General features: G+C 42.5%; 1 protein-coding gene and 1 non-coding gene across 4 annotated transcripts in view; one reads left to right on the top strand and one right to left on the bottom strand.

Annotated features, from left to right (window-relative positions):
- Window positions 1–12984, bottom strand: part of WDR59 (WD repeat domain 59) — a 100910-nt gene that overhangs the window by 31932 nt on the left and 55994 nt on the right. For all 3 annotated transcript variants that reach the window (XR_011071547.1, XM_068528966.1, XM_068528965.1), the window contains exons 19-20: window positions 4498–4631; window positions 3177–3258 (exon numbers count right to left, since the gene is read on the bottom strand). Coding sequence is in view for 2 of the 3 variants with exons in the window: in XM_068528966.1 (XP_068385067.1) it covers window positions 3177–3258; window positions 4498–4631 (216 nt within the window). In the remaining variant the exon portion in view is untranslated. The remainder of the gene's footprint in view (window positions 1–3176; window positions 3259–4497; window positions 4632–12984) is intronic.
- Window positions 627–699, top strand: TRNAR-CCU (transfer RNA arginine (anticodon CCU)). The gene has a single exon. It is a non-coding gene; the product is annotated as a tRNA-Arg (tRNA).

The raw sequence follows: 12984 nt of genomic DNA, 5'->3' as shown, positions 1-12984 counted from the left end.
CCCACCTCCTCCTCCTCCTCCACACACAGCCTAAAAAGCCTTGCTACTCTGGGGGCGGCCAAAGCTGGGAGCTTACTGAAATGCAGAGTTTGACACCCGACTCCAGACCTACTGAAGCAGAATTTGCATTTTAGCAAGATTCTCGGGGGACTTGTATGCACATTTGAGAAACACTAGCCTTAAAAACTTCTATGAAGCAGACGTCAGAGAAATGACACCACGCAACAACTTCCCTGGATGGTCTATTTAACCACTGACTCATGTGACTTTTTCTGCTGCTTCATTAGTGAACTGGCAGGGAGAAAAAAATGCATTCGGTATCACACTTAAGATTGTCCTTTGCCCAAATAATGAAAAACCTTCCATTACAAAAGTTTCAGTATACTCTCTGAAGTTACAGAAAAATAGGCCAAGAAAAAATAGACTCGGCTTTCTTTTTGTTGACATCAAATCTGAGGAATATCCCCAAACTTGAAACCTCACGGGGCTTGGAGTCCTCAAGCAGAAACTAATGTCCATGAAGTGTCTATTAAATCCAAGATTTAGCACACGCTAAATATAAATACATCACACCATCAACAGAGTCCCCTCCCCTCTATACCTTTAAAAATGGAATACTGGGGACTTCCCTGGTGGTCCAGTGGTTAAGACTCTGCATTCCTAATGCAGGGGGCCCAGGTTGGATCCCTGGTCAGGGAACTAGATCCCACATGCGTGCCACAACTAAGAGCCCACATGCTGCAACTAAGAAGCCCGCATGCTGCTACTAAAAGATCCCACCACACGCCGCAACTAAGACCCGGCACAGCCAAATAAATAAGTAAATAAATAAATAAAGAAATAAATAAATGTGGTTTTTTTTAATGGAATACTATTTTTGGGAAATCTTTCTTACTAGCAATACATCACTGTATGCCCACCAACTGGAAAACACTACTAGACTCTGAGAAAAACCCGCAAGGAAGAAGCTACAGACTTTGAATCAAGGAGTTTAAAACAGAAGAAAAAAAGAATAAGCAAATAAAAATACTGAAAAACAGGTATAGAAACACATCAGATATGTTAAAAAAAAAAAGTCAATTAAATCGTGTGGCTCCAGTATACTTAAATAACGCCCATGAGTATTGGTTCCAATGAAAAACATTCATTTCTATGATCAGTGGACCACCTGGATGGTTGCTGGAAGAAGTTCATAGGTTTCTGGGATAGGAAAGGATGTTTACTACCCTGGCTGACAACTTGGGCCCATTATTTCCTCACTTGTAATACACGTTTCCTAAGTGCCTTCAACAGAAATAGTTGACAGGTTTATTCCTGTAACTCTCTGCAAAACAGTAGACACATCATCTTCAATATGTGCAAAAAGAACAACAACAAAAAATTCTCCAAGCATCTGCACTGATGTCATTTCCAGCCCGTTAAGGAAGACCACAGCACAATGATGACTGCAATTGCAAGAACAGCAGCAATAATTTGCCACATACTGGGTATTTACATCTACCAGATACAGGTATGGAAATTGTATGCATATTACCTTATTTAGTTCTCATAAGGACCTTAGAAGTATTGTTCCTATTTTATAGTTGAGGAAACTGAAGTTCAGAATGATTAGGTAGCTGCCTAGGATCACACAACATGAAAGGGACGGAGCCCAGATGTAAACCCAGGTATGTCTGAACCCCAGGGAAGGGTCTTTCCACTTCACTCGGACTAGCCTGACCTTCCAAATCAACCCTGCCATAAAAGTCCTAAAAACTTAAAAGAAAAAGAAAAAAAAAGCCAAAACACTTTAGGAAGTAATTTTTCCTCAGAGAATGTTTTTTCAGAACGTGAACCAATCTTCTCATCAACTCTATGAGGCAATTATTCTTGTGGGTCTCATTTGACAAATATACAGACGCTGAGAGAGTCGGAAATACTTGGCCCAGTGTTACACCACTAGGGAGCGGAGTCGGGCTGACGCCACCTGTTAGAAATTCCCCACTATTTCCACTACTTTGTTTTGCCTTCTTAGTGTTTGCAGAATTTTAGGTGGCTGGGTCCTCAGAGAAACAGATTAAATCCATGACTCTAAGTTTTACTTAAAAGGGTTTGCAGCAGAGACTTGACGGTGTTTACTAGGAGACAAAAGGAAATCTTGGGGATTTTTCAATCAGATACAAATCAAGGAGAGGCCTTAGCTCTGGGTCACTTGGAGGGTTACAAGGAAAAAACTGAGCAGATAGGACAGTAGCTCATAGTTTCCATTGCTCAATCTAATCCTCATGCTAAAGAATAAAAGATGCAATAGAGACAGAACATAGGTTAGTGGTTGGCGAGGGCTGGATGGGGGAAGAGGGGCTTGAGCAGTGACAAGTAAGGGGTGTGGGGTGCCTTTACAGGGTAAAGGAAATGTTCCAAAATTGCTTACGGTGATGACAGCAAAATGCTATGACTACACTAAAAGCCACTGAATGGTACATCTTAAATGTGTAAATTGCATGGTCTATGGACCACAATCTCAATAAAACAGTTAAAAGAAAAACAAAACACTGGGAACTCCCTGGTGGTCCAGTGGTTGGGACTCCACGCTTTCACTGCCGAGGGCCCAGGTTCGATCCCTGGTCAGGGAACTAAGATCCCGCAAGTCGCGTGGCAGAGCCAAACAAACAAAAATAAATAAATAAGTAAAAAACAAAAACCCTCACCAATATAGGAGCAACTTGCCTAAGCACTGATGTGTTTCTGCAAAGACGAAGGAAATTTTAATTCTTGTAATATTACACCTTGTTTTAAAACTGAACACGTCTCTATCTTAAGGAATGCCTTGGTAAACCTTTTATGAAATGAAGCATTTTTAAAAGTAAAAAACAAACAAAACAGAACTGAGGGTGTAAACGGCAAAGATGAAGACATCCAAATTTACGTATTAACAATCACCCTGCCCTAGGATAGAAAAGAGGTGTTATAAAAACACTTAGTAGATGCCTTTAGGACCTCCTCAACTCAGCACTAATAAGAAAAACACCCAAGGGATTTAAACAGCTGCTCTAGCCCTACAGTTTGGCGAAGAAAATGGGAAAGAAATTACAAAGTGGGAGGTACACCTTGAAATGTCACTAAACCACAACTATAAAGTGAAAAGAACCTGCTCCAAGAGAAAAATCCAGATCTCCGACAAAAGGAATGGAAAATACCTGGACGAGATCCTTCCTTCCAACAAGCAAGGCAGAAGTGGCGTTCTTCTGACATGTTTCTTGAATATCATTCACATTCAATCTGAAATTTAAGAAGAATTGAGAAGTTTATTTCCAGTTGACCTCTAAATCAATCACTCCTGGTTTAACAAAGAAACTAAAAACTGCCTCTTTGGTTGTCACTCAAAATGTTTTATTCGTATTGGCCTTAAGCTCCCTTTCTACGTAACATGGAGAAAAAGCTTACCTACAGTTGATGTTAGTTACACTGTGAGTTCCGGCCGGGGGAAGGTGAAATTGCTCACCTCTTTGAAGTCAGGAAAGGAGGCCAGATTCAAAGAACAATTTGCCAGCTAGCTTTTCTGGGGAGTTCCCCAGGCTTAAGGGTTGAATAAAAATTGATTTAGATATGTATAATGCTGACTGTAGTTTCTAACAAGGACTAATGTGCTGTACATAAACAACAGAATAAGTATTTTTTATTATGTGTTCAAGTTCAGGAAGAAGGGGAACCACAGGTCAGCAGCTTCTGTGTGCCTGTCACCCACCTCCCAGCTCCCTTCAACCAAAGTAGCTCTGCTTTTAAACTGTTTTACATATTAAGTACAGGAGGCAGAATTCTGAGACTGTGCCCAAGATTGCTGGCCCCTGCTGTACATGCCTTGTATAAACCCTCCCTTTAAACGGGGTCAAGACCAGTCAATATTGATGACATATCACTCCCGTAATCGTCAAAAGGGAGATCCTCCTGGGTGGGCCTGACCTAATCAGATGAGACCTTAGAAAGACAGTGAGGCGTCAGTGAGACACTCCTGCTGGTCTTGGAGAAGATGAAATTCCCTGAGTTCTCCGGCTGCAAGGAACTGAATTCTGTTAACAACCTGAATGAGTTTGGAAGAGGACCCTGAGCATTGGTTAAGACCGCCACCCGGCTGACTTCGTAATTTCAGCCTGGGGAGACCAGAGCAAGGACCCAGGTAAGCCATGCCCAGACTCCTGACCCAGAGAAACTTTGAGATAATAAACGTGTGTTGTTTAAACGCTAGGTCTGTGGTAATTTGCTATGCAGCAGAAGAAAGCTAATGCACTGGGCCTCTCCTAAAAAGGATTCCAGTATCTCAAAAAATAAAATAAACAGGGAGTTCCCCGGTGGCCTAGTGATTAGGATTCCAGGCTTTCACCTGCCTGGGTTCAATCCCTCGTTAGGGAACTGAGATCCCGCAAGGCACGGCCAAAAAATAAAATAAAATAAGATAAAATAAACAACTTTGATACTCATGTCTAAGTGGGAAGCACGGCATAGTTGAAATTCTGAACTTACATGTATAGTTCTCCCAATGACTTGTGAACAGGAAGAAGGCAGGCAATATCCTGAATGATCACTTTCCCAGCAGCCTTGATTGGTCGATTCCCAGAGTCCGATCCCTCACGCTTACTTTTCCATCTCCTTGATTTCTGGGGGAAATGACAAGATATAACTAATGGGGACTTTGATGAACGGAAACCTACATGTGCAGAGCACACCATAGTTGGATCACTGGTAATTTGCAGAGACCTTGCATTACATCATGCCCACAATTATATGAATCAGCATCTGTAGAAAATAAAAGGATGACAAAGGGCATTGAGCTCATGGCCCAGAATCCTAAGAGGAAAATAAGCACCTACTGCAGTGCTCTATACATTCTGCAGGTGCTCAAAAACACCTTGAAGCCAGAATTTAAAAAAGAAAGAACAGCAAGTAAATAAGTTAGTAAAGACCACAAAAATGTGGGAGAAGAGCAACTTTTAAGGTTGGGTTCAGCCCTAGGTTCAAAATTCTTGCTTGAGACTAATCAAAGTTTTTTTTTTTTTTTTCTTTCCTTTTCAGACAATTTAAATTGGATTTGTTGAAATTTAATTCAGACACAGCAGTGTGGGGTCTGCAAACTTTCATCTATGGGAGGCAGACACAGAAACTGAGCAGCTCAAGAAAAATTACCCTGTCTTCCCTAGCAGATTTGAATTATTTCTAAAAGTGATCATTTAGAATGTCAAAAATACCTGAGCAGAGGGACCTGGGTAATGGATGTGGAAGATCATAAGCAATTATCCTATTTCCCCAGAGCCTTCCCTACAAATGGCTACAGAGGAGCCTGTATGTGGGAAATGAGAGATGTCCTGGAAAATGAGAATTATGAGAGTGTAGCCCCATCTGGTATCTTCAAAATGACGACCAGCCAAGGGAGCAATATTCTATTTTATTTTATTGCCAGAAGTTAGAAAGGGGGTCACCAAAGTGATTCAACTCAGGAGGGAAGTGACATATTTATTAACAAAGGAGGCAAAAGGAGCCAGTGAAAGGGCCCTGTAATGTGGAGTCAGAAAACCAAGGCTTACTGGTCTTATTAACACATGCCCTGGCTCAATGAGACCCCAGGCACGTTCCTTTTTTGCGGTGAATTCAGGCTTGTGTCACTCTCTCTTTGCTCACTGGTAACTCTGGGCTCATGATAAGCTCTGTGGTTCCAATCTCACAAGGTTAATCAGGGGACAATGAAAAGGTGAGACTGCAAAGTGTCAACTGAAAAAGTGCAATTTAAAAATCTGTAATTTTTATAAATGTCCATAAACTCTCGGGCATGCAGAGTATATTATTATTTAGATGGTTCATAGATAAATTCATTTTCCACCAGTGATTTTGATACAATCACTCTTCCATAAATCAGTCATGGTCTATATCCAGGCATTTCTGACCGGTCACGTCCCATCTAACCCCCAAAGTTGTCCAACGCACGTAACTTCCTATAGGATTAGTAAGCAGCATGGAACCTGCTAAACCCAGGACACCCGGACTCAGTGCATGGCAGGTAAATGTAGATGTTTAGCTAAAGTATTTGAATTGTTCATCATCGTTTGTAAATACATATGCTATCAATTTGGAACCTTAACCTATTTGGTCTTAGAAGCAGTTCAGTTACTATGTATCCATACACAAGTCATTATTCTGCAACACAAGAGGAAACTGCATCTATTCTTGGGGGCTAGTAGCCCTTCAATTCTCTGCCGGCCTTGGTTATTTTCTAAAGAACTGTGATGTGGGTGCAAGTAAGGGGCAAGTGTGCTAACGAGAAAAACGGCCTGTCAGGATGCGCTGGAGCCAGGCAGCGTTTACCGACATTAGACTGTGCTGTCACACGTGCCCTGAGCACTAGGACCGGTTTTACAGAGAGTAACTCAGCATACACCGACCCTGCAGTGATGGGACAGCACAACGTGGTTAACTAGAACACGGAGGGCATAAGTCCATAAACTCACTTCACTGTGACTTTCATCCAGACTTCCGGGAGTTTAAAAATCCCGGGAAATGACATACCCACAAGGCCCCACGTAATTCATCATCTCCAATGAGATTTAGGGTACTGGATTTTTTTTTTTAAAGGCAGAAAGAAAAGATCTACATTCAAAAGATTCCATCTGGAATCAAATAGGATCCATCTAATTGGGTCTTCCGGGTTGGTTGAAAGGCTTTTAAAACAGTTCCAGGCACTGACTCTGGCTCCTTATTACAAAGAGAAAATAAGAAGCCCTTAACAATTGAGCAATTCACGACAGATCCGTTTAACTAACTGAATGCTGGAAACCAATGGAGGCCTCGTGAGGGATGGGGTCTACAGCTTTCAGACCACACTGGAAACATCCACAATCGCCTGACTTTTTAAGCAAACCCAATGAAAGCATAATATTAAGGCCCATGTGCCCTAAGTGGTTCATTTGCAAATAGACTAGCTCATGTCAGAACGTTCTTCCTAGCAGACTTGCAATATTTCTAAAAAGGATCATTTTCAGAATGTCAAAAATACTTGAGCAGAGGGACCTGGGTAATGGATGTGGAAGAAGATCACGAGCAATTATCCTATTTCCCCAGAGCCTTCTCTACAATGGCCAGAGAGGAGCCAGTATTTGGGAAATGAGAGACGCCCTGGACTTCACCAGTGAGGATGTGAGCTTACTCAAGGCCACACTCTTCAGAGCTGAGCTTTGAACACAGGTTCTCAGGCTGCTAAGCCCATACTTGTTAACCTGCTTTTAAGAGTATGATTTTAGATTAAAAAGGGGGGAAAATTAAGTCCTGACTAAGCTACCTGTTAATATGTAAACAGTTTGATCCATATAAAAACAGATCCATTTCTGCATATACGGAGATCAACATCTGATTCCAGTGAGGGCTGTCCAACACACCACTGTCTACAATTACTCACTTCTAAAGTCACTTCTCTGCCAAGCACTGCTGAGCCAGAGCAACGCGCTGGTGACAGGCAGAGGCAAGCAGCTCCTGCGGCTACAGGGCTTAACACGCCAGGCTCAGGCCAAGGTGCTGTGTTTCAGGCCGGGCTCATGAGCCTGAACCTCGCGCCGTTTAATTTCCTTTTTGGATGTGTTAGGATTCGACACATTCAGAGAAAAGAAAACTCAGGGTCCAAAGAGATGTCTCAGGGCTCTTCTCCCATTTGCAGTCTTGGGTGACGGAGATTGGCAGAAACGGGCCCATGTGAGTCATCAGTAAGTCCTTGATGAAAATGTAAAGATAGTGGTCTGGGCAGCTTTCTGCAACTACCCTTCACAGAATTACAGAAATCACTGTCTGTATTTCCTGGACTTCCTTGCCAGCTTCTTGAGACACCAGGCTTCCAGGTGCTTCTCTGTTTGATCTGTACTGATGTACAGGTGGTGCTTTATGGACCTCGATAAGCTGCCTTTGAGCCTACAATAGAAGGAGATTCCCTAACACAGGATCACCCTAATGATAGCTGCCACCAAGAATCAAAGTGTGAAAGCAATTAAGGGACAGCTGTTTTTGTTCATTTAATCCAGCAAGGAATAACTATAAAACATTATAAAAAATCTTTAAGGGGGGTCACAAAATATTTTTGTTTCAAACTTGGAGGTTGATGGTTTTTAAATATGAGCTATCTCCCCTTCAAGCTATGGAGGTCACTCAGTAAACCTGTCTCGTGGCTAATTATTCTGGGGATTCAAATCCAACAAGGCTGCCTAAACAAAGATGTGGTAGATCTCAAATCAGGCCTAGGACCCACTTGCTCCCTAAGAAGCATGGAGTGTTTCCTCTAGTGTTTTGGCAACAAAAATGGTTCATACCTCATCCACACCTTCCCAAGACTTCTTTGTCTTCGTATCTTGCTGGATTATTATTTTAGAATAACCTCTCTAGTCTGAGCACCTGTCAGGTGACGACAACAATGACACACCGAGATGAGGTGTGGCTGACCTTTCCGGGTGAGGAACGGGCACAGGGGCCCCAAAGCCCCCTAAAACCTCCTGCATTGCTCCAGTCCCACTCTGACGGGCTTAAATGTGGATACGTTTCTGTGCAGTAAAATCGGTACCTCTGGGAGGTGAAGGACTCTGCACTTCTCTTAGGTCATCTCAATGCCCCATCGATAGAAAACACCCCTTCCCCACAGATTCCATGAGCAGGGATCGAGGGAGGAGAGACAAAGCAAGACAGACAAGTTATCACACGATGAGACTGGGATGGTCCTCTGAACAGACCGAGAAGGTGTTCATGGAATTACGGGCAACAGGACAGGGAGGATGGGGGTGGGGAGGGAGGGGCGGGGGGAGGGGGGAGGCACTGGTGCAGAGAGCGCTGAATGACAACCAATAGCCAGCTTGCGACTGAACCACCAGTGTTACTGCTACAATCGGAGGCAACATTGATGCCAATAAATGGGTTAAATGTAAAAACAGCCCAAGAATAAGCCACCAACTGCTTCGCAGCAACCCCGTCGACGATGCATTATCATCAGTGGAGTGGGCAGTGAGTCAAAACGAGTTCCTATTTAAATAGCAGCAGGAGCAGGGACTTCTGGAAAAATCAGTGGAAACGCAGCAGTTGGGTTGGTAGGACAGGCTTTCTGAGGAAAGATGGCCGTGGAGGCAGCTCCACCTCCAGGTTGTTGGGCAGCAGTGGAACTTGCTAATCAAGGCTCCTGATTTCAACCGGTTTTTATATGAAAAGGCTATAGGACTATGCCCCTAAATTTTTTTTTTTTTTTTTTTTACACCAAATGAAACTTACACAAAAGCCTCAAAGCTGCCTTGCACAGCCTGAGGTCACCGTGGCACGACTGAAACACAAAGGGGGTGGGAGAGGAAGACAGAAGAGGAGAGAGTAAGCAAGAGAAAAGGAAGAGAAGATGTCCATTGCCGAGGTTTTATTGTCAATGCAAAATATTGATGGCAAGGAAAAAAATTTGTTCCAGGAAATTCCCAAAGGATTAAAATCTAGCTTCGGTGTCATGCCAATGAAGCAGGTGGGCACTTCCCTCTTTGAACTCGAGCAAGACGATAAAAACGGAGACAAAATGGTAGAAGCCTCTTATATCTTCCTCTGCTGCCCTGCCATGCCAAAGGTAGGCTTTTGAAAGCTCTATGAAATTATACAAATACTCCAAGTGAAATCAGATGAGCTAAAGGCTTATCACTGGGGTTCTTTCCAAGAAATCCAGCATTCAGCTTCATTTTCAAAGAAGTCCATTCACAATCCTTAACGATATCAGTATTCACCCATTTGAAACTGATAGAACCAGGAGGCAGTCCTTGGCGCCTGACTACCAAGAGTGAGAAATTGATTATGCTGGTCCTGAAGACCAGCCAGCCTGTCATTTCAGGTTCCTCAAAGCCAGGCAGGTGGCATTTTATTCTTGGGCCTTTGGGCAGAGACAGGATTAGTTAAGGAGAGCATTTGCACAGCGCACAGTACCGGGAAGTCGTTAATTGCTTGTATGGACCAACGTCGCCGGGCAGAGCGAGGAGACATCTGTGCGTGAAAACGTTACACCCACGAGGAGGGAAGAAAAACACCAAGAAAATTAAAAGGGAAAAAATATAGAATAAAATGAAAGCTTCCCACACATCTGATGGATTCAAAGGTACCATAATATACTGCAAAATTGGGATGGGAATGACTGAAAAATCTGAAACTCAGCACAGCAGTATTTAGATTCCCTCACCCCCCTCCCAACCCATCACACTCCATACACAGTGTGGACAATGTCGTTGTCCTTTAGTCCGAAACACATTTCAAGGTATCAGGAGGCTGACATCCACACAGCTCTGACAGAGGAACTACGACGGAGATTTGTGGTTCTCTTACAAGAATTAAGATCGTTAAGAAACAGGTGGAGGGACTTCCCTGGCGGTCCAGAGGTGAAGACTCCACGCTTCCAATGCAGGGGATGCAGGTTCCATCCCTGGTCGGGAACTAGGATCCCACATGCTGCGCTAAGACCCACACAGGCCAGCGTGGCCAAAAAAAAAGGAAACAGGTGGAGAACTCTGCTTCCCCTTCAAAAGCATATGTATGTGCGAGAAGCTTCTCATTCCTAAGAAGGAAGAAGTTCCTCAAGAGATTCAACACCGAATTGTTTTTGGTGTGTGGCTGTAGGGGGCGCCAGGGAAACTGAAGTCTTGACCTTGGGACTGCAGGACCATCCTCAGAGCGGTGCCACGAGGAAGTGAGAGCCTGAGAGAACTGAAGCGTGATGGTCCCCAGGGCTCTCGCTAACCGCTAACCGCGGGAGCATCAGTGTGCAACTGGGAGCATACAACACTGTTTCGGGAAATCAGAAATTACTCTATTAACTTCAAGACCTCCCCAGTTATTTACTTTAAAGCTATTTTAGTGATGTCCAATGAAGTGAATGTGGGAGGCTGCAAAATTTTTTGAATGTTTACAGGGCAATGCCTGATGTTTATCTTAAGTCCTGGGCCTTCTGATTTACCCTAAGAATAAACAATATTTCATCGGCTATTAATAGATGGTCCAGCTACCAAATGAATGTTAGCATCTCTCTGTGCTTTCTAACTTCTTATGAAATTTAATGGTTTTATTTATTTATTTTTACATCTCTCACATTTAAAAAAATTTTAAGAGCAAACATTGGAATTCCATCTGGAGAACCTCTGGTGATAGAACAAGATGACCTAAGTAGGGCAGGTTAAAAACACAAAAACAAGAGAAATGAGTATTAGTCCCCATTGGCTCTAGGAAGATATTTCTCCAATCTCCAAAATACTCTATAATTCTTTCATTGTTATACTTTAATGCAGTTATATTCTTTTCCTTTCTTCTTACTCATTTAAAGCTCTCAGGGGTAGAGATCTAAACAAGAATAAAAGTATGCAGGAGATAAAATTTGGGCTGAAAATGAAGACTTAAGCACAGAGAAATTTAGTACACTGGAATCGTTTCCAGGACAAAAGTAATAAAAGTGATATTATTTGACATTTGAAACTAGACACCCAAGAATCAGAAAATACTTCTCGAGGGATAAAACCGTTATCGTCCTCTGTGAGGAAGATAAGATGGCCATGCCGTATGTAAATGGGATGGACATGAACAAGCTTCAAGGAGAGTTTACAAGTTTATTTTAGATTCATCACAAAATAACTGACTGACCAGTTATTAATAACTGATTTTAACTTCTTACTAGGTTGAACCATGTGAAACTTTTTCTTAAGGTCAAAAATGCTCAAATATCAGCAGTTTCATATGATTTAACCTAATAATTACTACGTGTCATACATTAAAATGTGCCTCCCTCCCCCAGGGCTTCTAGGGTTCTTGGAATGTCTTTCTTGGAACAGTCTATTTCCTGTGATTGCTAATTGACTGAATTATATACCTATGATTTGTGAACTTTTCTGTACATATGCTATACATCAATACAAAAGTTTCATATGAAAATTATAATAAAACTACCTCCCCCCATTTTATTCGCTCACTGTCTGAAATACAATTTGGAGACCACTTACTATGTCATCCTAGGGGACTATAATGGCCCGTTTTCTGGGGAGAAGCGGCACACTGGGAATCACCCCAAAGTGAAACATCACAATCCTTCCTCCACGCCCCAGCAGATCCTGTCTGATAAGAGCTAATTATCTATGTGCCTTTGTTCCCTCTTCATGATTACAGTGTGTTTGTCGTAAAAGAGAGTCCAGACCATCAAAAATATAAATGTAGGCTCCTTCTTGGAACTGGAGTTCTTTTGATGAAACACGACCTTCACACACTATCACAGGGTCAAAAGTGCAAGTCCCAGCTATGCTGCCCAATCTGAACCCAAGCACGAGAAGCATGGGGCATGACGCAAAGGGGAATTCAGAACTGCCTCTTTGACTAAAAGGTCTCCTCAACCTGGCCCTGGTGCTAAAGAAAATTCCCACATTTATTCAACCTTGAGTTTGTTTAGCTACTACATCAATAATAAAATGCCTTAGTTCCAACCAGTTTATCAAAGCTTCTCACCAGTTACCCGCTAGCTTGCAGAAAAATAAAAAAAAATTTTTTTTGAATGTAAAGGACTTGGGAATATAAAAGTGTTCTAAGAAGTTCTGTGACAGGTGCAGGACAGGGAGGGGTGGGGGGAGGCGGCGGTGGGGTGGAGAACTCCGTCAGAGATGCAAAGAAAGGGACTATGGAGCTGGCCAGAAAGGCAACAAAAAAAATCATTTTCCCTAATTGACTGAAGGTTTTGCCCAAGACTGGTCGTGTCTCAAGTATCAGTTCCTGCCACTAATTTGTCACATACAACCCTAAGACTTGACAAAGTCAGTGACAGCCAACATCATGCAAACCAGGAAGGTTAGACACTACATTGCAATCAAAGTGAACACACCTCTAACACTTGCTGGAAATTGGGGTTTTATTTTAAATAATTCAATTTTTAACAAAAAAACAAATTTTAATTATAGTCAATCCATCATTTCTCAATTAGTGGGAGAGAGCAACAAAGAATTC

Source organism: Eschrichtius robustus, chromosome 19, assembly GCF_028021215.1.
Source record: "Eschrichtius robustus isolate mEscRob2 chromosome 19, mEscRob2.pri, whole genome shotgun sequence".
NCBI lineage: Eukaryota > Metazoa > Chordata > Mammalia > Artiodactyla > Eschrichtiidae > Eschrichtius > Eschrichtius robustus.
The sequence above is the reverse complement of the archived record's forward strand: the minus strand, read 5'-3'. Positions and strand labels throughout refer to the sequence as shown.